Consider the following 27,735-nt stretch of genomic DNA (forward strand, 5'->3'; position numbering starts at 1 on the left):
AAAACAAAAAAAAACTTGAATTTTAATACGTTGACAACACAATCGGTCAGTAATCTTTCAGTCCTTGCATATTAGAATTTTTTCATATATTTTTTAAATATTTGTTTTCAAAAACAAAAAACAGCGCCAGTGATCGAAATCATATATTACGCGTCACAGATCAAGTTACTCGGACACAGTTGAAAATCGCAAAGTTTTGATTCTTTTTATAAAATCAAGTTCAAAACAAAAAAAATATGACGTGTTGAGTTTAAAAATCAGCCACAAAAGTGTTTAGAGAAACGTTACATTTATTTTTGTGCCAAACGAAACAGCATTGACACAAATCTATCTTGAGTTCCGTCATTCTTCGTCACGTCAACTATATATATATATATATATATAAGTATATACGTATAATACTTGCTTGTCTTTTCTCACGCGCGAACACAATGTAAGTACGCGGCGCGGCTCGATTTTATCGTGGAAATCATTCTCTCGCTATTACGCCGCGTTGTTTTTCTTACGACCTTTAGCACCAACCGTCGCTACACATTCGCAAAGGTTATTCGTGTATCTCGATTTCCGACGGCAATCGCACGAACGCGATCGGAGAAAAGTGACGTAAGTGACTTCCGGTATTCTCCCCGCGTTTAATTCACGCTTCGCGGTAATGTTTTTTTCTTTTTTTTTGAAACGGCCTCCGCAATCCGCGAGCGACAGCTTGCAAAATCTCCGCGCAAATCTTGCTCAATACGAGGCGCGTGCTGAAGCAACGCTATAAATATACATGGCGGTTCTTCAGAAACGAGAAAAACTTCCTTGTATACTCTTGTGTTACGTGGTACTGTCCTCTCAAAACATTTGAATTGTTTTCGAGAAAAAAAAGTTTTCTCTTCTATTAATTTTTTGTTTTCTGCAATTTTTTCACGTTTCCCCGCCGCATCGTAAAAAAAATTCTTCGGTTGGCGCGCGGACGCGTGTAAATTATCGCACTTTTCCGATATAGACGAGCGCCTTTGATCTCCGCCACGTTTTCAATTGCTTTGCATACTTTTCCGTTCGGAGAGACAGAGAGTTTCATTGGGAAAGTATACACACACGCGCGGTGATCGAGTTCATCCGTGTCTCAAGGCGCGCGCGCGCGCGCGAAGCAAACGTGGTCTCTAAGTCAGCAGGTCATCAAGCAGGTTGTTGACTTGTACGATTTCACACATTCCGTCCCACTGACCTATATACGACGTCATTATTTCTTTCGGTTTCCTGAACGAATTTTTTTTCCGTTGCTACCTTGCGCGCCGTTACGCTCGCGTCGTCACAATGCGAGGTCCGTGTGCTATGATCCACGATATGCGCGCGCGAGAAGTGACGCGTTTGTCTCTCTCTTTCTCTCTCCCTCTCTCTCTCTCACGTTCATTTAAACTTGAAACAACGCTGTTTTGTATATCCTTGATCATAAAAAGAGTTACATAAAAGTGCACGTATTGTAATATTGTCTATCGTAATTAGTAAGAAACACTCACCGCGTGCAATATGTGAGGTGGAGTAGCGGACTAAAAGTCGTGAAGCTGCGTTCACACATTACTTCTAACCGCAAATAATTAAGTCAGGATATTTATATATCCGATGTCACGTTGCGTTATTTTTATTTGTTCGTCATTCAAGCCGAATGACGAGTTGCTGGAGAAACTCAAACATTTTTTTCTTTTTTCACCAGTGACATTTTTGCTCTTTGAAGAGATTCAAGAATGCAACGTCGCTACGCCATTGGGCGCGCGCGAACAATATTATTTTGATGCCGTGCACCACACGGCGCGCAACTTCGCAACCGTGACTTCGTGTTCACGCAGGAGGGAAGCAGCAGAATGCCCTCGGTCATAACCACATCATTACGTCTATTCTTTCGTTTCGCGTTACATAAGAATTCCGAGTCGAGTTGTCTTCTTCTTCGCGCGTCGCCATTTTTCGATACTCCCTTTCGTCGCGTCGCGCAATTTTATCTTTCGTTCCCGTTTTTCGCGCCTAATCATCTCGCGCGAAACCGTATATCGCTATCTTTTTAATTGCGGAAATCAATTGCCATCTATACTGGAATATCCATTACCGAGATACATACTATTGCGTAATGCGTCGAATGCGTTCCTCTCCGATCGATATTTCCCTCGCATCCGCTATGGAAATTGCGCATGGAATATGAGCGCGCGTAATGAATACCGTGTGCGATCCGTAGGTGTGGTCGCGAAACCCATGTCGGAGTGCGGACGTATTTGGTTACGACTGAGGATACGCACGGCCGCTACCTACGTGAACACAAGCGTAACTCGGAGCACGTGGTCGTACATATCTTGCAACATCTCACTAATTTCTATATCACAAAACCCTTTGTATTACACAGGAAACGTTTCTGTGAAATTCATACCTCACTTATACTCGATGCGATATAACAACGACGTTCTCGCGTCGTTTTTTTTTTTTTACAAAAATACGTTTACAATCGTAATACATAAATAATAATATACAAAAAATTAGAGATAAAAATAAATAAGAATAAATAAAGATAAAAAACAAATAACTCGCGAAGTTAAATAAATCAAAGATTAGATCATCACGCAAAGACAAGTGGTGGAATTGGAATTGCTCATCGAGAAAATTGCTTAGGCAGTTTTTTAAACGCTTGCTTGCATTCCAAGGATCTCATTTGGTTTTGCTTCCTTTCGTGTAATCATACATCGGAGCGAACACGCACGCGAACCGTTATCATCGATCGGAAACGTAGGCGATTGCTTTTTTTTTTTTCTTTACGCGACAACCCGTAGAAACGCACCAGAACTTACCTTTGCCGTAGGGTAGAGAAACAGCGCGAGTAGCAGACGAGCAAAATGTATGTAAATATATTACATTATTTGAAACGCGTGATAGTCGATTTGAATAAAACGTGAATTTACTTCAGAGGCTTGAAACATAAACCGAGATCTAAATTGTATCTTAACAGGTGCTATTTTTTTTAAAAACCGCGTTACGCTCCGTAGATTTTCGTTTTAACTCAAGCACCTCGATAATAAGCCGCCAACTTTAGTGTGTAATTAATAGACCGATGCCCGAGCACGTGTGCTCGGTCGACTCGCTCGAGTAATCGCGAAGTGGATTTAATTTTTAAACGGCGTTTCCGTATCTTTGTTCAAGGATTCAGCAAGGACTCGAGGATGCAATACTCCAAAAATATTGATCGAAGGCTGATCTAACGCAATAAGTCAGTCTCTCTGTTTCGATTGTCGAAATACGCGTAACTTTATTGACGCAGAATGTACGTAAACTTGTCTTGGTCAGATTCGTATGAAACTTGTCCCCGGAAAACATTTTGAACAAATCGACGAAAGGTCAATTGCGCCATTCGAGATTTCCATATCCTTGTCACCGTCGATAATAAGTGATTTCAACGAACGGCAGTTGGCATAAATACGCAGCCGTGTACATGTGCAAGTATCACCCGTTTTGGTCGATGTGATCGTGTTTTAATAACGGCGATCAATTGATTACGCTGCATAAAGTGACTCTTGATTAGGTTTTATTGTTTGCTTTCTCGACATACGGGATGTCTCGAGACAACAATATTATTGAGAAGTATTTCTCATTCGTTCCTCTTTGCCGAGAGTTTAAGTGGAGTTAAAAGTTTTATACACGCAAATGTCAATGGATATAAAAAATTTATTGCGTTTCTTTATTGTGTCTATTTATTGTACATCTTATTTTCTATAACAAGAAATCTTCGTATAATTAATTGTTTAAATTAAAATTAATTAAAATTAATTGTTTAAATTAATTGTTAATTTAATTTAAATTCAAATTTATATAAATAACTGCTTAAAACAGAACTGCTTAGATTAATAAAAATACATTTTTTATGTGTTCAGATTATTTTTTAAATTGTTTTCTACTTTTCTCTTACAAAATTTGCAATTATATTTACCTTGTCGATCGGAACACCTTATATGTTTTATTGATACACGTAACGTGATTAGAAGCCGTAATGACTCAGAGCTGCAGCTGTTCGTCTGTGACTCGACCACGCTTCAAGATACATCAGCAAACATACTATCCACTTATGCTTATATTTTATTTCAAAAATTGTACATATCTCCGATTACATTTACATTTTCTTTCTCTCATTTTGCTCGAACAAAAGTTGAACGATTAGAGCAGGATTATAAATGAGCTGATTAACATTAGAACGTAGAGATAATTTATGGAGATTCAACGTTCGCGACCCTCAATGTGTCAAAGATGCGACCTTGAAACTTTCGATAGAATGATAGCGCCGGAAAATTTTTCGGGAATTTTAAACGCGCGTGCGACTTGAATGATGGACGAGAAACCCGTTATGTTGGGGAATGCCGTGATTCACGGTGCACGACCACTTCTCAGCGCACCTTCTGTCGCCAGGAATTCAGTTGTGGGTACACACCTCGCTATAAAAACTCACTATAAAAAAAAAGAACACGTTATATTCAAATGTCGTAATCGGAATTTTAATTGCACTCGGCGATCACACGAATGTAATCGTTGGTGATAAAACGACGCGCATTACAAAATTGTTTACAATTTCGAAAACACAAATTTTTCTGTCGACTTGTACTTTCGTAATTAATTTACTGCTTATATTCTATTTCGTAATTGATCTTCTGTTATCGCCAAAGTTGATACACGTACACGTGTATTTCGATGCTCGACAAATCATCAGTTAGTAAGAAGATACGTTTCTACAAGAGGTGATGTAAACTACTTCCGCGTTTTGAGACTTACATTTTCACGTTTCTTTGCCGTCACAAGGAATTTGGTAAGAGAGACAATAAAATCTACTTTTATAGTCACCAGCTGTGATTTACTTTACGACTGAAATTAACAACTTTAACATCTTAATTTATGTCGCACACGATATGTGATTACGTGACGCTCCAAAAAGTAAGCTGCGTTCTTTATGACAGACACACACATATCGGTTATTAACATATCACATTACGTAAGAGTTCGAATGCACGAGGAACAGTTTCTCTATTCAAGCGTCGAATACTTTTTGTATAAAATTTTTAATATAAGATTTTTTTGCCCGATAATATGTTATACAAAACATATAGAGAGAGAAATGCAAATTATAAGTTTTAAAAAAACCGCATTGGGGAAGTGATTCAAAGGAGAGACTCTTTTTGTTTCTTACGAGTCTTCGCTCGTGACATCCACGTTGTGCGAGTAGACCACGCCGAGTTTTCTATTTACGCTCAGCTCGAGGATATATTGAAATACGCAGATCTGGGCATCTCGCAAGATGGTATGGACCGTAGCCGGTCGGACGAGTAAGAAATGGATGGTGGTTGTGGATGTATCATGCCGCTTTGAGGCCCCGCGCGATTAAGATTTCTCCTATAACACACCTACATATTGCGTTCGCAAATAGACTGTAATAATGAACGTCGCATGTGTTGCCGAACGTGGACTTTCAAATGCAACGCGATGTTTCATGTGTTATAAAAAGTGTGTCAATAACACATACGTGCAAACGTAATTGACTAATAGATGCAAAATTGGAGAAAGTAAAAATGTCTCAATTAATTGAGTGATCTTTTAAAAAAACATGTGTGGAATGATCCATTTGAAAAAATTCAGTTTTTTAAATTCAATGTGTTGTTGATTGTAAATTTTTATTCGCGTTACTCAATTATTTTCATGCGTTAACTCTCTTATGATAATTTATAAGTTCTGAAAGTTGAAAAAAAAAAAAACAAAGTTAAAAACAAATATCATTTGTCAAATATGCGTGAAAAAATGACGGCTAAGCGCGTTAAGTTTTTTATATTTAAATACAGTTGTTTCTCTACAAAACTAAATGGAGAAAACTTGCATAAAAATTCATGTCTCATGTTTAGTTGCAAATTAAATTGGCAATTAAGAAATCTCTCCCGTACTTACTGGAAATACAGGTCATGCATATCATACAATCGACTTTCTTTATCGGCGACGGGGGTCAAACAAGCTGTTGTTCACGCACGTTAGCGCTTACGGCCCTGGATCTGGGCCCGATGCGATGTGGTTGGGGCACACACGTTCGCTCCGTCGTTCAGCTTGGTCGAGTCCACCGCGTTGTGTTGTGCGAACCACGTTCGCTCCGTTTTCTTTGCTTCGAACTTGTTCGTGCGCCTGTGCTCTGTGAGAAATTTCTGCGTGTGCGTGTGTTTTGCGCACTTTTCGAGAAGTGTCCGCAAGGTGTCCGTCGAGGATCTCATCTCGGTTTTGTGATCCGCATCGCGTGATGCAGCTGCGAGAAGCTGCGACATCGCGATCGTCGCCTGCAACAGGCTGCGTTGTGCGCAACGAACGAGCCAATTTCGCAGCGAAAACCACGCGGCCTCGAGAGTGAGAAACACCTTTCGGTGTCGTTCTCTTCTTCACCGCGTCGGGCCCGCACGAGATCCTAACGAAGCGGAATCGATGCGCGCATGCGAAGCGCCTCGTCCGTATGCGTTTTCACCGACCTCCTCGAGGATTTAACTCGAACCCAGTTCTACTCCGTTCTTTATTTTCTTTTATCCTTCTTTTCATAATCTAGGTTCTTCCAGCGTATTTTTCCAGGTTTTCTTCCGCGTCTGCGAATCGCCGAGGTAATTAACGATCGATAATTAAAGCACACTCGGATGCATTCGACGGATTGAGGTTTCTCAATGCGGATAAAGTCACGCGAAAACAATTTGTACGTGTCATTTCTGACAAGTGAAAACATCAGCGTGAGACTTTCCCTGTATTTCTTCTCGGCGTCAAAAAAAAATTAAACTCTTTTGAAAATTGAATCAACTAAATTCGTTTCGCGCGACGTCTTGACTCGACAGTGATTTAATTATGCAAACGAACGAATTTTGTTCACCCGGTTTCGCTGGGAACTGGTTTTGACAAGCGGTTTCGTTTGCGCGCGTGGCAGGAAGGTTAGAGGAATCGAGTTCGCGTTGCGAATCACGTTGCACTTCCGGAGATCTGATATTTAATTCGAATCGACTGATCGATGGCCTGTATATCGAGCCCCCCCCGTCGGATATTATAATCGCAGAGCTACGTTCAAAACAGCGCCGCCCGAGTGTGTTTTCACATGTGACAAATGAGCGTGGGAAGTGAAACCGCCGTATAAAACTCCACATCGTTTCGTTTTAATGCGTTAATTAACTGGTCGGTTATCAGTTAATGCGTTAATCGACCGCTCGCTTTGCGAGCAAATTGACCGACAAATTGATGACTCTTTTTCTCTAATAAAAAAAAATTATCATAAAAATCTGACAGTCTCTTTTATTTCGAGAAGACTGCTTGAGAAACACGTAAAAAATAAAATACATCCTAAGTTAAACAACATTTTTGATAAAGAAACTATTGCAATAAAAATATTTGTGTGTGTGATTATAAAAAGTCTTTCTTATCTGCATTAAAATAGTGTATAATTTTATTTCAAAAATTTTATGTTAAAAAGAGTTAATTGTATTTAATTGCTAATTATTAGGATCACCTTGGCGAGTTGGCATCATGCCTGCACCGAAAATGTCAGTGATCGGTGATTCCATCAGGCTGGTTCCTGCTGGTAGTCCCGCTGTTTTCGAACTGTCCGCACTAGGCTTCAGTAGCAAAGAAATAGACGTCCAGATTATAAGTTAGTGTTACTTGTTAATTTATATTTTCTTATTTTTAAAGAAATCTATACGAAACAAGTATATAAATCACATAATTCATAAATTATAGCACCTTCCAAAAGACACATTCCTGCAAGAATTAATGAAGAACCAGGACGATCGGGTGAATTTCATGTGGAATTTACTCCTACTGAAGTGGGCAGTCACCTGGTGGAAGTGAGCATCGCGGGACAAAAGCTACCGGCAGGACCTCTCGTCGCCAAGGTGTACAACAGTAGTCTAATCCAAGTTACTGACGTACCTAGCGCAGTAGTCGGCCATACTTGTCAATTTAGAGGTAAAGTATAGGTCACATTATATATATATATATATAATTAATGTATTCATAACTTATTTTTAATATGTGTAAAATTGTACATATACAGTGGATGCCAGCGCTGCCGGAGAAGGTCAGCTAGAAATCTCCATAAACGAGGGAGAAGTGCCTAATCACGTTCAAGTAGTTGGCGGTGGCCGTTGTCTAGTATCTTTCACTCCTGAAGTCGCTAAACCTCATTACATCGACATCATGTTTAACGGCGAAGCAGTACGTGGATGTCCATTTGTCTGCAACGTATCGGACACCAGCAGAGTCACGCTAAATCTGAATCATTTAGAATTAATTCCAGTGGATCATCCTGCGAGTTTCTACATGGAAGTCGATGGCAAAGACGAGGCGGAAATAGCGGTTTCTGTGAGAGGTTTGTAGAATATTTAAATATATCAACCTCTAAAATTGTGTTACAGAAAGTGTAATTTTGTAATGTGAGCTTAATGATTTAGGACCCAATAGTGAAGTGCCGGTTAAAGTTACTGGTGATACAAATAGCGGCTTCACCGCCGAGTTTATACCGAGAGATGTAGGTGTACATTCAATTAGTATAGAATACAACGGTTATCCTGTGAACGGCACGCCGTTTTCGGCTAAAGCGTTCAACGCGGATAAAGTGCTAATCGGGCCTGTAGCCAGAGGCAGTGTTGGTCAACCAACTCACTTTACTGGTAACAGAATTAGACGTTAAATAAACACATTGAGGAATATAAATGAGGATTTACTTGACGCAATTTTCTTGCTGACAGTCGACGCGAGTCAAGCTGGTGAAGGAAATTTGGAGATCACGATATCGGCTCGCGGTCAGAACATACCGACACAAGTGACGCCGCAAGGAAATGCGCGTTTCTCCGTTAGCTTTCTGCCGTTTGAAGCTTGCGAACACGTTATCAACATAGCATTCAATAAGAAAACTGTGCCCGGCTGTCCTATCGTAACACGAGTGGGTGGCGACAGTCACGTAACTGTGAGCGGACAGGCACTGAGCAGCGCTGGATTAGGAGAGCAAAGCTATTTGACCGTCAGTAACGTCGCCGGTAGCTTGGAAGACTTAGAAGTTAATGTTGAAGGTAAATATTGCATGTATTTAAACATTTGTATAAGATTTATTGCACTTGTGTTGCTTTGTGTTTGCCCTTTTCACGCGCGAAACACATTTTGCTCGATCAAAAACCTATTAAACTGGGTAAAAATGACAATATTTTATAGAAAATTATATCTCCGAACAAACATCGCGCTGTGAACATTTATAAATGCACGTAAACTCACACATATATGTATAATTGTCATCAACAACAATGCACAAAAGCATCTATGTTAATTCACCTTGCACCTTAATGTCGGAGGGATTTTTCTGTTTTGTTCTTAACGCTGACACAGAACGTGATTCATTGATACATACTATATATATATATATAATTGATCATGGATATATTCCATATTTTTGTGGGATTCGTTTCATCTGTGTGTGTCCCGTTTAATCTCTACAGCTCGAGAGCAATTCCTCTGTCTCTCTGTTGCAGGTCGGCCACCTTTCAGACTACGACATTACTAGACTTCTCAAAAAAAATAAAAATAAAAATAAAAATAAAACAAAACTAATCTCGCTCTTATCTATAATTTACGGATTCTAAGACGGTGGTGGGTGTTCCTAACTTAATCTTTTGACAATCTTGGCGTAGTTTGTTTTTTTTTTTCCACCGTTCTCTCTAATCACATGCATTTCTCTTGCTCGTTGGTTACTCTATCGCGAGGGCTTGATTTGGAGTTCTACTTGATTGTGGGGAAAATCGTGTTTAATATCTCATACTGCAATTTCTTTCCCCCCTTCTCCCCCGTTTCTCTTGCGTGCTCGCGAAAAATGCACTCGACCTGTGTGGTCAAAGCCATTCTCACGGTGCTATACATTAATTTTTTTTTTAGTTGTATATTTTAAAATCGTTCCACACAGTACAAGTATGCTACACCTCTCTACATCGAGATCTGTCAGTAAACGTGCCTTAACAAAAAATGTGCCAATATAAATATTTTCTAATATATATTTCTATTCTTTATATTATATAACTGTCTATCTATCTATCTCTCTCTCTCTCTCTTTCTCTTTCTATAGTATAGATTCGAATTACATCAAATTTGATTTCGCGCACGAACAAGACCACTGTATAAAACAGTTTTATTTTTGACCTAATGTAACACACACTCGGAGCGTGTAATGGTTTGTTTTTTCTTCCGATCAGCCAAGCATGCTACAAAAATTAGAAGATAATCCTTTACATTAGTTGTCTCTACATGCGTCCAGTCAGAAACGAATTAAAAAGTAACGTTGATCCCGAACGAAAAGCTTTCTTTCATTAGTCACGCAGTAACAATTATATTTTTTTTTTTAATCATAGCTCCATTCGTAGTCGGCTTTTCTTTTTTTAACGTTGCTTCTATCGCGATTAATTGAGAATCATGTGTAACGAACGTCAGAAGCAATTTGGACGTGCGCGATTTTCTCCGCTGGCCGCTCCGGGCCGCTGATGATCCACCCTGAGTAGATGGCTGACTTTAGAATGATTTATTAAACGACTAACCCGCCGGACTTGATAGGGCCCAACGGACAGGCCGTACCTGCTCAGGTCACTGACAACAAAGATACAACATGCACCGTCGCGTTTACACCGAGAGTTGTCGGCGAGCATCGAATATCGGTGAACCACCGTAATATCCCGGTGGTCGGCAGTCCTTTCAGCTGCAAAGTGTACGATGTCACCGCGATAAAAGTGAAGGACGCCAAGCGTGGTGTTATCGGCATTCCCGTAACTTTCCTGGGTATGTTTTTTTTTTACATACATCGTGCGTTAATTAATTATATCGCAAAAAATAAATTTTCGCGCGTAAAAAAAAAAAAAAAATCTGTTCGCAATTCCTGTTCTCCTCAGTCGAAACTAGTCAGGCGGGACCGGGAAATCTGGAGGTCACTGTGAACGGTGGACGAGTACCGACGTCGGCTCAGGGACAAGGTCCTCACACGTACGCGATCTCGTTCACACCCCGAGAACCGATTGTGCACACTGTCGATCTACGATTTAACAATCAGGTCGTGCCTGGTAGTCCGTTCAGCTGTCAGGTACTGATTACTTTTTTTGTTTTGATAATTAAAACACATTCTCTATAAAAAATCTCTCATTCTATGTTGCGTATATACTTTATAAAATATAATTTTATAATGATTATTCGAAACAATATATCTATTTGAACTATATTTAGGTCAGCGACACGGCAAAAGTGCTCATAACTGAGGGACTCGAGAAAGTGTCTGTGAATCGTGTCGCAACCTTCACAATACAAGCTGACCCATCTTTCGGCAAGCCCGTTGTCGAAGTGCTCTCTCCCACAAGAGAAAGTCTACCGGTACACATCAAACAGAACAGTAACGGCAATTACACCGCCGGATTTACTCCGAGGGATGTTGGTGGGTGTATATAAAGCAAATTGTATGGGAATATTGTGGAATATTGTGGCTTTTAAATAACTGTATGTTTCACAGGCGATCACAGTGTCGAGGCAAAACTCAGCGGAACGCACGTGGAAGGCAGTCCGTTTCTTGTCAAAGCTTACAACGCCGATAAAGTCAAGGTGACGGATATAAATAACGGAGTTGTCGGCAAACCGGTATTCTTCAGCAGTAAGATCATTCTTTTCATGTTAAAAATAAATTTTCAAATCAAATTTTAATGTGCGTCGCTTAAAAGATTATATGTATAATACATCTTTTATTTTATTCGCCAACTCAGTCAATGCCAGTCAAGCTGGAGCTGGAAATCTGGAAATTATAGTCGCGGTTAACGGCAAGAACGTGCCGAATTATGTACAAAGTGAAGGTAACGCGAAGTTTCGAGTCAACTTCAAACCACAAGAAGCCGCCGTGCATAGTCTTAGTGTTCGTTTTAATGGAGAGCCGGTTCCAGGTGCGAACAAAATCGATCTTCTCAGTCTCGTATTATATTTATAAAAATAATAATAATAATAATAATACCTTCAGCTTGTTTAACATTAATAATTGTTTTGATATCAGGTTCGCCGTTCAGCTGCAAGGTTGTAGGCGCCGGTCAAGCGACAGTTTCCGGTCACAATTTAAAGATGGGCGCGGTGAAGAGATTGATCTCCTTCACCGTAGACCCGCAGGCTTCTTCCACAAATTGCGACGTTATCGCGATGCCGCCGTCGGGCATCGCGCTACCTATCACCATCGAGCCCATCGACGGCAAGTACAACGTAAGCTTCATGCCCACGGAAGTTGGCAGGCACAACATCAGTGTTCTAATAGACGGCGAGCCGATCAAAGGCTCTCCGTTCGCTTGCAATATTTATGATGTGACTAAGGTAAATCTCGTGTTATGCGATACGATGTTTGATTGTTTTAAATATACTGATGTGTAATCGTGACCGAGGGGGATTTTCTCAGGTTCACGTGTCCGGACTTACGGAGGCCTTGCTCGGCCAGGCGACTACGTTCACCGTCGACGCCGCGGAAGCTGGCGAAGGAACGCTGGAGCTGGTGGTGAGTACGGAAAACAACACTGTTAAAGCCGAGGTCGTGGCCTGCGCCCGCGGACTGTACGACGTCACATTCGTACCACAGACGACGAGCACGCACTACGTCAATATTAGTTTCAACGACGACAACGTGCCAGGTTTGGAGACAAAATTTTTTAAATAGAAATTTAAAGAATATTATTTTCTAATAGGTGAAGAAAAAATGTTACATATATAATTTAATTATATCACAGGAAGTCCATTTAAATGTCCCGTGATTAGCGGTATGTTGCATGGTCCATCGATGGTTCGAGTCGGCAACACAGCTTACATAGATCTAGACATGTCCGATTTGAATGGACCCGTGTCCGCAGAAATTACCGGTAAATCATTTCACATCAAAAATTACAAATCACAATCGCAATTATTGTATTGCTGAGATTCGGTTTCAAATAAATGCACTTTTTTTTTTTTATTCAGGTCCAGACGGAATAATTATTCCGTGCACGTTGACGAAACTGTCGTCCAGCTTGTACCGCGTAGAAGTTCGAACACGACAGGTGGGAACTTACGGGATAATATTTAACGACGGACACAAGATAGTCAGTTCGCAAACGCTTCAAGCTTTCGATCCCGGTAAGGTGTCCATCAAAGAAATCGCCGATGCGATTTGTCATCGACCTGCGACCATTTTAGGTAACCATTATAAATTTCAATTCTACAAACTTCAATTCTACGCTTAATCGTTGAGCATTGATTTCTCCTTGCACGAGACAGCGAATTGAAAATACAAATAGAATTCTGTGTACTTTTGTTGCTTAGTCGTCGCGTCGAAAGAAGCTGGTCCTGGGAAATTATCGGTCAACGTGCGAGCCGGTGGTGCGGACGTGGACAGTATAGTGAGGGAAGGAGACAAAGGCGTCTACGAGATCGTGTTCCATCCGACACGCGCCGCGCCTCACAAAGTTCACATCAAATATAACGAAGTTCATATTCCTGGTACAGAAAATACGTCTATCAGAGAATTATATTGAGATGTTGTGTTAATCCGTAAAAAAAACTTTAAATATGTTATGTGTTTATCATTAATTTCTTTATTTTAGGAAGTCCATTGGACGTGACGGTGCGCGGTCCTACTGGAGGACGGGAGGTAACGGCGACGGGATTGGGTCTGTATCAGTCGTGCGTCGGAAAAGTGACATCTTTCACGATCGAGACCCTCGGTCGTCCCGGTAAGGAGTTCGACGTGGTTATCAGCGGTCCGCAAGGTAACGCCGTACCCGTACGCTGTTACCAGCATCGCGATGGCAATCTACTTGCTGAATTCACGACGAACAGTGTCGGTGAGAGATAGTGAAAACAGTCTTTTTAACGGAATATCCTGTGAAAAATAAAACTGAATCATACATCCGGTACTTCGCACAGGTACGTACAAAATTGACGTGCTGCACGGAGCGAAACCGGTATTGGGATCGCCGTTCTTCTGCCAGGCCTTCGACGCTGCCAAGGTGAAGCTTCAGGAACTAGGTCCTACGACAATTTCAGTTCACGACCACATCGCTTTCAAACGTGAGTGTGATAATTAAACACGCAACGTGTGCGCATCTTCCTGCGCACCTGAGATCGTTTTCACGAGGCGAAGAAAGTGTCGGCGTGATCCAGATTCAGATGCGATACAATTGAAATCGAGTTATCCGGCTCGCAGTCAAAGAACCGTGTCAACTTGTACTAATCGCTCGAACGTAACACACACATCGCTCGAGTAAATGTATCGCACAAAATTGCATCCCACGCTTATATGTAAATCTGCGTTCGTGTGTGCACACAAGCGGGGAGAAAGTAGTGGCTTGCGTGTTTTCTAGTGCATCGTAGCTATGCAATATATTTCAAGGCCGCGCCTGGAATATAATCGCAACAGATAGCTCCGCAAGAAACGCAGACTACTTTCAAATCGCCTCGCTTTACGCGTCGGTGAGCAGTCGCGTTACACATCGCGACGTGATAACTTTGAAGAGCGGCGGTTTCTGTAAAAAGAAATTACGGATTATCATAATTCTTAGTGAAATTTGTGGCGCGTCGCGTTACAGTGATGAAAGCCGATGCCGGCATGGCCGATCTGGATGTGACGGCGACGAGCCCATCGGGTCAGGAGATTCCGCTTCAGGTGACCCCGCTTAACGACGGCGCTGAGATGATCGAGTTCTCACCAAGCGTACCCGGCACCTACATGATCAACGTTACTTACGGTAATTTATTTTTTCGACGTGAAAAGTTCTTATTTCTCACTCGCGAAAACAAACTTGTATTTTTTTTTTTTTTTTTTTTTTTTATGTTATATCTATCGGCGACGCACACAGGCGGATGTTCCGTGCCTGGAAGTCCGATGGTATGCACCGTCGATGCAGCCGGACAAGCCCGTGCGAAAGGTGAGGGATTGCTGAGCGGTCATGTGGGCAAACCGGCACACTTCATCGTAACCGGTACGAGAAGTCCTCCAGCGGTTCAGGTATTTTATTGTGTATGACGCAATAAAGAAAGTTGCAACAACACAGATGATTTGATTTATTAAAATGCGTAGGGTGTGTGTGGGAATGTTTTTATTTAATTATAAGCGCGCGCTATATAAAAATACACACAGGTGGACGGGCCGGACAGCGTAGCCAAGGCTACTATTGAGGCCGGTGCTAATCCAGGTACGTGGAACGTGTCCTACGTGCCGACCGAAGTCGGTGTGTTCGACGTGAGAGTTGTTTCCGCGGGACAGCAGCTACCGGGATCTCCGTGGCACCCGAAGATCGTCGACACGCGAAATCTTCGTGTTATCGGTAAATGATTAAAAGTGTTTTGTAAAACTATTTTTTAAATATCGGAATATTATTTCTATTGTAATTACAATACTAATATATTTGCGACAATTCATATATAGGGGGATGGTCCGCGGTATGCGACGACATTGGTCGATTGAAGCTGCATCCTTCGAATAAGATCAGCTTCGACACCGCGGAGGCCGGACCCGGCGAGATCACTGGAACAATCGGCGATCATCCTCTCACTTTCGAAATGACATCCAACAACAGGCTGAAACTCGTCCCGCCGCAAATAAGCAGCGGCGAACATCGTTTGGAAATATTATTTAACGGCGTACCATTTCCCGGCGCACCAAAACTTGCGATTGTGCAGGATATGGAGGTTTTTTTTTTTTTAGAGCAATTAAATTTTGATTTTTTATATTCGCGTTATGTAGTGCAATTGTTACTTATTTGTTTGTTTGTTTAGCCGCCGGTGCAGGACACAAGTCGAGTGTTGCTGAAGGGACGAGGGCTGACATCGGCCAAGTGCGGCGAAGAAGTCAGTTTTACCATAGACGGTTCTCAAGCTGGCAACGGAACGCCAAAAGTACAATTATTCTCGCCTACTAGCGAACTTAACGTTATGTTACAACATTTGGGTAAGAAGAAAGAATTTTACTCCGAACAATTTTAATCTTGTTTGCGAAAAAAAAAATCAAACAATTCTATTATTTTCTTTTATTTTTTCTACGAAATAATGCAGGTGACAGCGTTTATCGCGCGAGTTATATACCATTAACGCCGGATCCGCTTCTGATGACTGTGTCGTGGAACGGAAGACAGTTGAAAGGCTGTCCCTTGCAAATTAACGTCACGAGCGCTGCCGATGCGTCCAGAGTTGTCTGTTCTGGGGATGGACTAAAACACGGAATCGTCGGGCAAGAGATCAGAAGTTTTATCGATACCAGACGCGCTGGACCAGGTAAATGACTATTTTCTGTTCAAATTAAAATTGAATTATATTTGTTTCTTTGGAAGAAATACTTTTTTCACATTAGCGATTTATTTTATTCGCGCAGGCGAATTAACGGCTCACTGCGTCGGGCCGCACAAAGTGGCGTACTGCGAATTATACGATCATGGCGACGCCACGTTTACATTGAACGTGAAACCTCAAGAAGCTGGACGACACGCACTTACGATTAAATATGCCGGGGAACATGTTCCCGGCTCGCCGTTTACATTACGCGTATCCGGAGCTCCGGACGCTTCAAAGGTAATTTGAACGTGAAATTACGTCAGAATTACCTTAAAAAGATTTAGAATTAAATTTAATTGACAACGTAAAACGCTCAGGTACGCGTTTACGGGCCAGGAATCGAACACGGTGTGTTGGCGACCTTCCAGTCGCGATTCATCTGCGACACGCGAGGCGCTGGCGCTGGTCAGCTGACGGTGAGAGTACGCGGTCCTAAGGGAGCGTTCAGGGTTGAGATGCAACGGGAGACTCAAAAAGACCGAATTATTCTTTGTCGATACGATCCGACAGAACCCGGAGATTACAGAGTGGAGGTTCGCTGGGCGGGTGTTCTGGTGCCCGGTTCCCCGTTCCCCGTTAAAATTGTCGACACGCAGGACGAATTATTAATGCTCACGCAGGTATAAAAATAATCATTTGAAATCTATATATTTAAAACTATTTTTGATCGCCTGGAATATAAGTGAAATGTAACATATAATATACATGTTTAATTAAATTTTATTATAAAAACATATATATACAATATATATACACATTGTATATAATAGCGTATGTTTTGAATAAGTGTGTAAGTTTTGAACAAATACATTTCACTACTTTAATTGAGCGATCGAGATACTTAAAAAAAAAGTAGTACTATATAACGCGTACTGAACGATATGTTGCAGGGTGGAGATAATTATTCAACAGGCCATCATACTATCACATCGTGGCGTGGATCGCAAGCTATATTGTAGAAACGCCGCGGCTAAATAACATTGTTATTATTTTGTGTGAACTAATATATTTGATAATATATGATTATTGTAACTTATACGTGCGTTTCCACACACAATAAAAACTTAACATTTCAGTAAAAACTCATTCTCTCCTCAACGCACTTGTCATTTTATATATATTGTTGTATTTTTTACATATAAAAGTTATATCAATATTTACATTTTGACTTAATTATTTGTAATAATATTTTAATCGACTTCGGAATATTTACCTCAAAAAAAAAGTCTCATCGATTGTTCTTCTTCTCCGATTTGCTCAAGTTTCTACATAATTCTTTCTTCACCTGTTTCTGCTTCTTCAATTTCTTAGCTTCCTCTTCCGCGATTCGCGCCTGATACGCCGTTATCCTCTTCGTCATGGCCGCCTTTTCTTGCTTCTGCTTGTGCGCGTAAACCGTTCTGATCATCTTCATCATACGAGCAATGTTGTGCTCTTGAGGTTCGCGCACCACGGCGACTCTGCTCTGCTTGAATTTGGATTTACGTAAGTGCGGTAAAGTTTGAAGCTTAGGCTTATCTCTATACGGAAGCTCTTTCTGTAATTTTCTTGGAATATACAGCGGCCGGAACACCTTCGCTTCTCGCTCAATTGGCGTGTACATCGAATCCGTGTTGGCCACGTTATGAATACTCATCTCACGTTTCAGTTGGCCTGTGGTCTTCATACCACGCCAGTGATTCTTCTCCGCGGGCGGCAGCAGCAACGACGTCACCGGGTTGTAGAAACGCGGCACGTCTACCTTGTACCACGTTCGACAGAACACTATGTCGCTCAGCATTATTTTGTCCTCGAATGTGGCGCGGAAACAGCCTTCCGGTTTGGAAACCGCTTTTTTGATTTGACCGCGAATACCCGAAACCGTTTTGATTCGAGCGCCCTCAAACTTCGCGACCTCGAGCGCGGTGTTGAACATGTCCTTGATAAACGCGGTCTTACGATAGATCTTCATGGGAACACCGGTGAGTTTGAGCTTCTTCACTACTTGCGTGCTCTTATCGAGTTCTACGATAGAGCCGGTCGCGGCTATGCGGAAACCGGGTTCTCTACTTGCGACGTCTTGTATCGCTAGCACGCCAGTACCCTGAGGAGTGATCGGGCCCCAAAAATGACCCACGCACGCCACGTGCTCCGGTGTGTACTTTAACATTCGATGACGCAAATTGTCTTCCAGCTTGGAGTAGATCGGTAGCGACTGAAATCTACGCCAACCTATGGAGAAGATAAGTGGATCGCGACTCTTTAAGATCCGCGAATACCACCGATGCTTCTTGATTCGCGTCTGCACGTAACCGATGTTTTCTTCACCGTGCAACAGGCCGCCGATGATGATCGGATACGTCGGATCTAGATTCATTATCAACTCACACGGCACCGCTTCTATTTCCACGCGCACATACATGCCAGGACGATAGCCTTCCAGCTGGACTCTAACATCATCGTCTAGTCCCTCGAACTCGGTCTTGTTGATGCCCGCTTGCTTTTCCACCTCGGCCCTAAGCTCATCATAGTATGTCTTTTTCTCCGAGTCGTCATATTCTGCATCAAATTGCTCCTTTAGCTTCTTCTTCTTTTCCAAAAGTTTCTTCTTCTCTTCCGTCTCGTCCGTCGGTAAATCCTTAGAAGCTGCATTCTCTGCCTTGTGTGTCTCGCCGGTTTCCAAATCCTCAAAATCGCCGTACAATTCTTCGTCATCCAGTTTCAAGAGCTCCTCGGCGTCTTCCGATTCTTTCCATTTACCTGTCACGAAACGATTGATCAACAGTGTCTTGTTTTCCTCCTCCAACCAATCACGCGGATTCTCCGTCGTAAAGAAAACTGACTCTTCCTGATTCTGCAATTCTCGTTCGTATATCTTTTGTTTTTGTTGCGCGCTGACTACTCGAAATATCCCGCCTACATCCTCGCCAGGTTCCTCGTCTTCCTTTTTGGTTTCTTCTGTAATGTTATTCCTGTCGAATACGCCGTAAACTATTTTCATTAGATTTTTGTTGTTTTGTTGGCGATTGATGAACATCTCTCTCGCTTTCTCAGATAAATTTCTTTTCCATTTTAACTCATCCGCAATTTCTTCTCCACTCTCGTACATCTCACTATCTTTCATTTCATCATCTTCTTCTTCTTCTTCTTCTTCATTTTCGTTTTTGCTTCTGATCATTTCATTATCATCATCATCGTCATTATCTTCTTCTTCGTCGTCGTTTGTATCTTCCTCCAAATCGCTGATCTGATCTGCATCGTCTTTCTCTAAAGCCGTGCGCGAGTCTTCATCGCTGAGCTCATCAAAACTCTCGTCATCATCACTGTCCTGTTTCATAGTCTTCTTTGCTTCCAGAAAATTCAATGCTTCTGAGATTTTATTTTGTATTAATTTATCTGATTCTTTACTCAGGGAATGATATACTGCTACATCATTTCTTTCAGAAATATTTTTCTTTTTATCGTTCGTTAAGCTAGACTCATCGAAATCATCATCTTCATTATTTTCAATAGTTAAATTGGCCGAAGTTTTTAGTTTTTTCATTTTTACGTTATCCTCTTGCTTAGATCCAATTTTTCTTTTACTGCTCGTTTTAGTGCCATTAAGTTTTTCCGTAACTTCACTATCGGATTCCTCATCTTCGTCAGTTTCGTCATCACTAGCGTCCAGAATACTTTCAGATTCTGTTTTAACGTCATTAAGGTTTTCCGAAACTTCCTCATCGTTAGATTCTACATCTTCGTCAGTTTCATTATCATCATCATCATCGTTCAGAACATTTTTAAATTCTGTTTCTTCATTAAATATCACTCTACGTCTAATTCTCCCATTCTCCGTCACCAATTCACTCGTATAGTTTGCCATATTTTCGTTTACGTCTTCCGATTTTATCGGCGCAGCGTCGCTAAACAGCTGCAATTCGCTGTGCTGCAATTTCTGATCTAATGTCTCTTGCGTCTCCATTAACGCACTAGTCAGTCCTGAATCTTCCTGTTTGTACGAATGACTGCCACCTAGTTCTACATAAACGGCATCCTTGTCGTAAACTATACCACCAACGCCAGAAAATGGTGCGTAAATCAGTCGTTCTTTTTCTACTAAGGCACGCTTTTTTATCTGCTCCGGAAGTGGACACGGATCCGGCAGAAAGTTTACATCCTTGAGTTTCATATCCCCACAGCCAGGTATGTGAACAGACGATTCCTTGTTCAATGGAATTCCTCTAACGTATCTGAAAATTGAAATGCATCAAGGATTCAAATTAATTTATTAATTTAAGATAATATAGAGAAAAAGAGATCTTAAAATAAAAATACATAGGCAATAAAAATCTATATATTTTACCCGTATAAACTGATTGTTCTGTCAACCTTTGGATTTTGTCTAATTAATTCGGGAGATGTCAGATCTTCTATTCTATCGGCAAGTATGTAAGGATGAGTGGTACGCCAGGTCAATGGTCTGAACTTCATGATCGAAATAAATCGTGCTAAATTTTTTATTTCCGTACGAAGGTACTCTTCGTGCAGCAATCCAGAGAGATAAAACAGTTTTGCGCCAGCATACACCTCCGTCCAAAAGCGATGCTTAAGCGTCTTCTTAATTTTTCTCATTTGTTTTGCGTTCTTTATCAGATCTAGATGAGTGAGCACCCCCATAATTCTGGGCATGCCGTGCACCTGACATATATTTAGGAACTCGAAGATCTCCATTTCGAATCCGAAAGAAGCGTCCACCAGAAGCAACACCAAATCCGTAACTTTCGCAATGTCGATCATGCTGTTCACGTCGTTGTTGCATTCAATAAAGGTAATCCTTCGTTTTTTCCCGGAAACAACGGTAACCGGACCGAGTATGTTGGTCAACGGCTGCTTGACGTAACTTTTGATCAGGCATTGAATTACCAACGATTTTCCCACTTTCGGAGGACCTACCACAGCGACCAAAATTGGCGGTGGCTCCAACGGTGTTCTGTCGACCAGCGGTATGTGTTGCTTCTTGGTTTCAATATCCTGTTTGCGTCTGAACTTTCTTTCCGCTTTGATCGCAGAGTTGAACGTAAATGCTTTCGGATTCTTCTGCTTATCCGGCAATTCATCTTGCCTTCTCTTTTTAGCGTTCTTCTTTTCCGCCTTACGGCCAGCATTCCGCTCTCTGTGACTTTTGTGCTTTACCGTGTCTCCTTCCTGATTACTCGCGTCCATAATTCTAAACGCACTTGCATACAGAAATAAAACAGAATTACACAAAAAAAAATTTCGGATCAATCGCGCGCGTCCCGCGACATCCACGTGTTACGTTACCTTTAAGGGTTATGTGACGAGCGGTCACGTGAGGTTATAATAGCTTCTTCTTCTTTGCTTCTATGGCGCACGCTCCTGCACGTGAGGAGCAAAAGCCAGTCTGAGAAGGTTATAATAGCGCCATCACGCACATTCATCAGAAGCATGAGAGCGGCTATTCCATTGTATTTTTTACGATGCTGGTTTCAGCGCCACAAAAGAAAATATAAGAACTACGGAGCGACGTTTACCTTTTAGGCATATAGACGAAACAAATGTCACTCGGTTTGAATCCGGACTACATCCACTTTCAGGTGTATTATAATAATAATAATCAAATCACGACGCGCGCGCGCGCGCGCGCGAATCTGCTGACACACATTTATAAAATTAAAATGTTAAGAACAATTAGTGAAAGAAAAAATCTCTGTTCCTATTTTTATTCGAATATATACATCTCTATACAAAAAATCTGAAAAATGTCGAAAATTGTACGAAACTTTCGAAAAATAAAATACAAATTCTCAAAATTGAAAGAAATGTTTAAAGCCCGAAAATCTTTCTAAAACCTAATCAGAAACTGTGTAGAACCGTTTCTCGCGCGTATAAAACTGGTAAGTATCAGAACTTCGAAAATGTTGCGCCAGATCTTCAAAATTTCAAAGTCAAAGAGAAACTCAGCGACTACCACGCAGAAGCGTGTATCTCATTTCAACCAGTTAAATTGCATCGACGGATGTATAACGAGTCCGCATGGACCCTTTATAGAAGCGAACAATGCGATACATGACGATTGGAAAGTCATCGATCACGTATCCTAATCCGCTTGGTACTGCATGATATTGTAAAATTTGAGACAATGATTGATCGCTTTTGAATTCCCACGAGACGACACAGCCAAAGGTTGATTGCAATGGCTGATCAATGTACTTCGCGCTTGATGTCTGTGGCATCCATCAAGAATCAATATAACACAATGTAATTGCGATAATGAAATAAGCAAAAAATTATACTAAGCAAAAAATATATTATAAGTAAATAAAATATCGTTTCTTAATAACGTGCATGTGTGGAACATAAGTTCCGTTATATGGCAATTGTAATATATTTAAATTAAAAGAGTGAATAAACACATATTCGTGTAAGTTGAAAGGGTCTGTTGCTAGAATCTTATTGTAATGCGCCGAAAAAATTTAGAGAAGTTTCTCTTAATGAACCCCGCTCTTGTCCGGTTCGTGCAATGCGGTTTCGGTCTGTCAAGTAGGACTGACAGCTGTCACATCTCAAAATCGCTGTTGAAAAAATTGTTTAATATACGAGCGCGCGCATTGCGCTACGCACTTGTTCCCAATTGAACTGCTCTGGACCGCGGCGAATCGCTATACGACAATTGAGGGCGACTTTCAAATGGGGATGTAATTTTATAGGGTGCGCGCGTATTCCCGATACGCACATTTAAATTCAATCCGCAGCACTCAAGCTAAGTGCGCCGTGCTATTTTCCCCGAATGCACTTTTTTTTTTACTATGAGTCTTCTTATTGCGGTGGGAATCGAAAAGTAACTTAAATCGGAAACCGCAAATTGGTCACTCGATATACTTGATTGCCTCACGCAATAAAAAAAAGTTTCACAACACATTAAACACATCATACGTGACATTATTGTAATAATGTAATATAGCAAACACATGTGTGTGTAATAATGCAATAATCAACACAATTAATTCGATGTAATGTTGTTAAAGAGGACTGACTTTCTGCGGGGTGAAATCAATCTAAGAAGAGAGACACAGAGAGAGAGAGAGAGAGAGAGAAGCGCACAGATGGTCCTAAAATTTGTGATTTGGTAAAATCTGGAAACGTCTGTCCACTTGTATGTTCTCGTATTTTTGAGATAAACGTTTTTTCTTTCAATTCTTTCTTACCTCCATGTTATTTAAATTTTTCAAAAAATTCTTTGAAATTCCGTTGTATATCATCTCTTAAATTAGAAGAGTCACAAGAATGCAAATATACATTTTGTCAAAATTATATATGTGTAAAAACAGAAATAAAATAATAAATAAGTGTAATAATAAAATTACATACGCAAAATTATGACAAAACAAATATAATACGTATTTTATGATGACATTATACGCATGTGAGATGCGGCATCGAGTCATCGCGACAAATTTACGAGGGCAAACACAGCGTGCGAGCGAGCGAGCGAACGAGCGGAGTCGGGGCAATAATGCAACGCGTTATAATTGATGTGCCGCTTGATCGTCATCTTCGTAACGTGATCGGTGATAAATTCATATATTTCCGATCGGCCGCGTCATGTTCGCGGCGGCCAACAAATCGTAAAGCAATCGACATGCGGACCGCTCGGGCTCGCTTATGCGCGTGCAACACGCGGAACAATGTCTGCCAATTATCGGACGATTGTCGCCGCCAACTGTCGGTGCGCTGGTCAAGTCGTCGGTTGATCGGGGGAGTGACTGACCATTGCTTTGGCCGATACGTCGTTAACTTTTGTAGGATGGGAAACCCGGCACGTCCATCCGGCACGCCTCGTTTCCGCGAGACGCAAGATGCGAAACACGCGCACACATATCGCATCTTTGCCACTAGAACTACTAAAAGAAATGGAAAGAAATAAAAAAAAACGACGAATTTGTTTACATTGTTTTAATAAAAATAATCGGAAAGCAAAGAAATGGAAATGACAGAGAGAACTTCGGGCGAGATTGCAAAAATCCTGATATATTGGAATCACAAATGGTGAAAGCAAATGTATATCGCGCAATATAGTCTTCTTCGTTGTCAATCGCGCGGTTTTGTGTTTTTCTAAGAACACATATTCGTTCGTTTGTCTGCCGTGGTACGAGCCACGAATACGTAATTTTATGCGTGTTTGCTTTACGCATGGGGTACGTTCGCTTATGGCGGCATCGGAGCGGAGGTGTCCTTAGCCCTCCCTGTTCGCGTTGTTTGTCCAGAAGATGGACTGACCAGCGGCTAAATCCATTCGACATCGGAGCGTATATATGCATGATTGAAACGAAATTATGAATAAATATTTGCTAAAAGAAAGTGCCAGACGAGTGGACTTTCGGGATCGCGCGAAGTATCTCTACCCGCGGTCTGACAATTCTCTCGAAATTGCGAGAGCAAATCTTGACTACGCGTCAAGTTCTTTTTTTTTCTTTTTTTTTTATTCACATATTTAGTGTGAAAAAAAAAATTTGTGGTGTTTTCTTAAAAAATATCTTTACTTAAGTCTTTAGATATTAATTGAAGTAAATCGAGAAAAAAACTCGCGTTTCTCTTTCTTCAAAAATAATAATTTTATAGGCAACGAAAAGATATCGAACAAATGTACGGTATACAGTATATACTATTGCTTGCTCTCTTGAAATATTACAATATGCATTTTTTGGAGCGCATGTGTACATGCAAACACTTCGATTTGCGCCACGTGTCTTCACGTGCGGAGAGTCGCGTGCGGACCGGAAGTCGGAGCCGGATACTTTGGGCCCCATAGTACGGAACGGTGTAAGTCATTGATATAAGTAACCTGCACAATGCTTAATGACTCGATGACTCAGACACAGCGTCCCTTTTCTCAAATCGGAACTTTCTTGAACACAGACGGAACAAGCAAAAGTGCTTCCCGTGTATCGATTGACTTGGCACAACAAATTTATCCGCAATGCTGCAAAACACATTTCGAATTTTCACCAGTGTGAAAACGCGGAAATGAGACAGACTTTGCAATGTAACTTAACGGTTAGAGAAGTTGTTACATTTTACATTTTTGAAAAGAAATAATAATAATATCAGATTCATTTCTTGTGTGTTTTTCTCTGACACGAGAAATTACATTTATATTTAACCCTCAACGGACATGGGTCGTTTTCGTCTGGAGCAAAATTACTTTCTGAAGAAAGTAATTTTCTTGTCATATTTGCTAAAAATTATGAACTAAAACTTTTTTTTTCACTAAATTTAATAATGGTGTCTTAAAATAGACAGTTTAAAGAGTATGTACACACATTGTGTGTATTTCAGATTTTTTAAGAAATATTTAATATTTTTAAAAACCCCAAGACGAAAACGACCCATGTCCGGCGAATTAAGGTGCCGAAAAACACGCCGTCCGTTGAGGCTTAAATAAATTCTACCTGTGTACGGGGAAAGAAGAAGAGAACGCGTTTGCAATTCACAAAGCAAATTCTATAAAACTCGAGTGATCTCTTATCTAATTGCAAGAGCCATCAAGAATAAGATCCGCGAAAGGAAGATATTACATAGGTAATGCGGAATTGCGAGGTGGATTGTGAATTTGCAGCGATGAAGAACGGTCGAACGGCAACGCGCAAAAAAGCGGGCACGCGATCCATTTCATACTCTTCCCTCTTTCTTTTACGCCTGCTCTCTCTCCTTCTTGTTCTCGCCCTTGATCGCACGATGACGTGTGTTGGACGTGTTGTTGCACGCGACGCGGTACGACGTCTCGTGATACGCGCGCGTTGGCACCCGCTGCGATCGCCGTTGTGCCGTTTTCATTGCCCGCCGCGTAATCGAGAGATCACCTCTCAATAATGTCAAAAAAAAAAAGAAGCAAACCCTTACGTTCTTCGAGTGTCGCGTACATATAAACTCTCGTGATTAATGTCTATTTAACGATAAACGTCTCTAAAAAATAAAAACAAAACTCTTATTGCCGATATAACTTTGATCTGATGTAATTATGAGTAATTTTCATGTAATATTAAAAAAATCGAAGTTCTCAGTTACTTAATTAAATCGCGTTACTAGCTAATAAAAATTAATTAATTAATACACTATTACCGCGAAAAAAAAAAGAAACTTAAGAAACTCTGCTCGTCGCTTATCACAACATTTATCGATTTGTCTCAGATTGCGAGACTAACGTGTAGACTCGAATTAACCGAAAATAATTTCGCGCAAATTTCCATTTGTTACCGTACAATTTTTATAACATCCACGTTGCTTGGGTTTTTTAAGCAAACAATTTTTATTATCAATTTGCTCACTCATTTCACGTCGCGTAATCGCGCTCGGTCGATCGCCGCTAAAAAGTTAACGATACGATTAGTCAGCTCCGTTCCCAGACGCCGATAATCATGCGAGCGCGTGCCGCGTACGATTCCTGTGTGAACTTTATCGTGATCGCCCCCCTTCTCCTGTGTGTGCGAACGACCCCCTTCAATCCGCTCTTCCACACACACTCCCGTCACACGCGTAAACGTCTCCGTGATGTACTACGCACGAGCGTGCGAACGCTGAGGGGATAAAGAGGACGACGAAGTAGTAGCTCTCGCGAGGGTGGCACCAAGTGATTTCATGGTGGCGCGCGAGATATTTCGAGCGATTAACCGTCTTATCGAGATATTCAATTTTATTACTCGTGTTTTTTCTAGCTAATAAAAATATGATTTCCTATTTATACATCAGAGTTTAAAACTAAACTTCTCAATTAAGTATAATTTTAACTTTTATAACAGTTGATAAACTTGCAGCAAGAAAATCTTAATACATGTGTAATAGAAAAAACAAAAAAAAAACAAAACATTTTTTACAAATAAACATTTTTTTCTGCGAGAAAAAGTATCGAAAGTCTCAAAGACGCCGCGTTAATGTATGTTAAATATTGAAACAAATTGTTTTTTTGTTTTTCATATCACGTCATATGCGTTATAATAACAAAATTAATAACGTCGGTTAGACGAGAAGGGTTTACGTGAGACTGGAAAAGGCAGCTTCCGGCTTTTTTCTCCTCGCACATCCGCTCGGTCGGGCGACCGTCAGCGGTGAGAAGATCGCGCTTCCTCCTCGGTCTCCTTGACCGAGTGCAACGCAGGATCCGAGAACGGCGGTCGCACAATCAAGGGTCCACGCTCGCACGCACGCACATACGCACGTACGTACGCACGCTCGCACACGAGTCGTCGTACGTTCCCACGAAAGTCGCCCATCTGATTTTCGAAGTAAAATCCCCTCTTCGACGTCGACGGCGACGACAACCCTCTCCGACTCTCTCTTTTTCTCTCTTGCGAGAATCGCTAGATCGGGGTTGCTTTTCAAACCTCCTCAGGGCCCCGTCAA

The 27,735-nt window shown here is 41.2% G+C and overlaps 2 protein-coding genes across 3 annotated transcripts in view; one reads left to right on the plus strand and one right to left on the minus strand.

Annotated features, from left to right (window-relative positions):
* The window catches only part of LOC109857611 (filamin-A), a 29,486-nt gene extending 12,035 nt beyond the window's left edge, over positions 1-17,451 (plus strand). The window contains exons 15-40 of the mRNA XM_020434103.1: positions 7,511-7,657; positions 7,747-7,974; positions 8,063-8,377; positions 8,460-8,678; positions 8,757-9,077; positions 10,600-10,821; positions 10,932-11,119; positions 11,260-11,464; positions 11,540-11,677; positions 11,787-11,960; positions 12,068-12,375; positions 12,458-12,686; positions 12,783-12,911; positions 13,009-13,224; positions 13,351-13,527; positions 13,632-13,871; positions 13,954-14,097; positions 14,616-14,774; positions 14,886-15,034; positions 15,167-15,353; positions 15,455-15,717; positions 15,805-15,976; positions 16,081-16,299; positions 16,397-16,593; positions 16,674-16,976; positions 17,247-17,451. Of these exons, the coding sequence (XP_020289692.1) occupies positions 7,511-7,657; positions 7,747-7,974; positions 8,063-8,377; positions 8,460-8,678; positions 8,757-9,077; positions 10,600-10,821; positions 10,932-11,119; positions 11,260-11,464; positions 11,540-11,677; positions 11,787-11,960; positions 12,068-12,375; positions 12,458-12,686; positions 12,783-12,911; positions 13,009-13,224; positions 13,351-13,527; positions 13,632-13,871; positions 13,954-14,097; positions 14,616-14,774; positions 14,886-15,034; positions 15,167-15,353; positions 15,455-15,717; positions 15,805-15,976; positions 16,081-16,299; positions 16,397-16,593; positions 16,674-16,976; positions 17,247-17,315 (5,318 nt within the window). The 3' untranslated portion in view covers positions 17,316-17,451. The remainder of the gene's footprint in view (positions 1-7,510; positions 7,658-7,746; positions 7,975-8,062; positions 8,378-8,459; positions 8,679-8,756; positions 9,078-10,599; positions 10,822-10,931; positions 11,120-11,259; positions 11,465-11,539; positions 11,678-11,786; positions 11,961-12,067; positions 12,376-12,457; positions 12,687-12,782; positions 12,912-13,008; positions 13,225-13,350; positions 13,528-13,631; positions 13,872-13,953; positions 14,098-14,615; positions 14,775-14,885; positions 15,035-15,166; positions 15,354-15,454; positions 15,718-15,804; positions 15,977-16,080; positions 16,300-16,396; positions 16,594-16,673; positions 16,977-17,246) is intronic.
* A 63-nt stretch (positions 17,452-17,514) lies between these two features.
* Positions 17,515-21,725, minus strand: LOC109857617 (ribosome biogenesis protein BMS1 homolog). 2 transcript variants are annotated; one of them, XM_020434123.1, is made up of 3 exons: positions 21,640-21,725; positions 20,681-21,553; positions 17,515-20,567 (listed from the first exon to the last, which is right to left on the minus strand). In XM_020434123.1, exons 2-3 carry the CDS (start codon positions 21,538-21,540, stop codon positions 17,585-17,587), a joined length of 3,843 nt encoding a protein of 1,280 aa, XP_020289712.1. In that variant the 5' UTR covers positions 21,541-21,553; positions 21,640-21,725; the 3' UTR covers positions 17,515-17,584. The 2 variants fall into 2 exon arrangements, with proteins under 2 accessions (XP_020289712.1, XP_020289704.1); XM_020434115.1 differs by lacking the exon at positions 21,640-21,725 and having other exon boundaries at positions 20,681-21,631.
* Between the last annotated feature and the right edge of the window lie 6,010 nt (positions 21,726-27,735).

This window comes from Pseudomyrmex gracilis, unplaced genomic scaffold (assembly GCF_002006095.1).
Source record: "Pseudomyrmex gracilis isolate BER0280 unplaced genomic scaffold, ASM200609v1 scaffold_5, whole genome shotgun sequence".
Lineage (NCBI taxonomy): Eukaryota > Metazoa > Arthropoda > Insecta > Hymenoptera > Formicidae > Pseudomyrmex > Pseudomyrmex gracilis.

Excerpts from the sequence above, each read along its gene's own strand:
- LOC109857617 (XM_020434123.1), bottom strand. The coding sequence starts at position 21,540 with ATGGACGCGAGTAATCAGGAAGGAGACACGGTAAAGCACAAAAGTCAC. Across the intron at positions 20,568-20,680 it reads AGAACAATCAGTTTATACGG|ATACGTTAGAGGAATTCCAT; the intron begins GTAAAATATATA and ends TTCAATTTTCAG.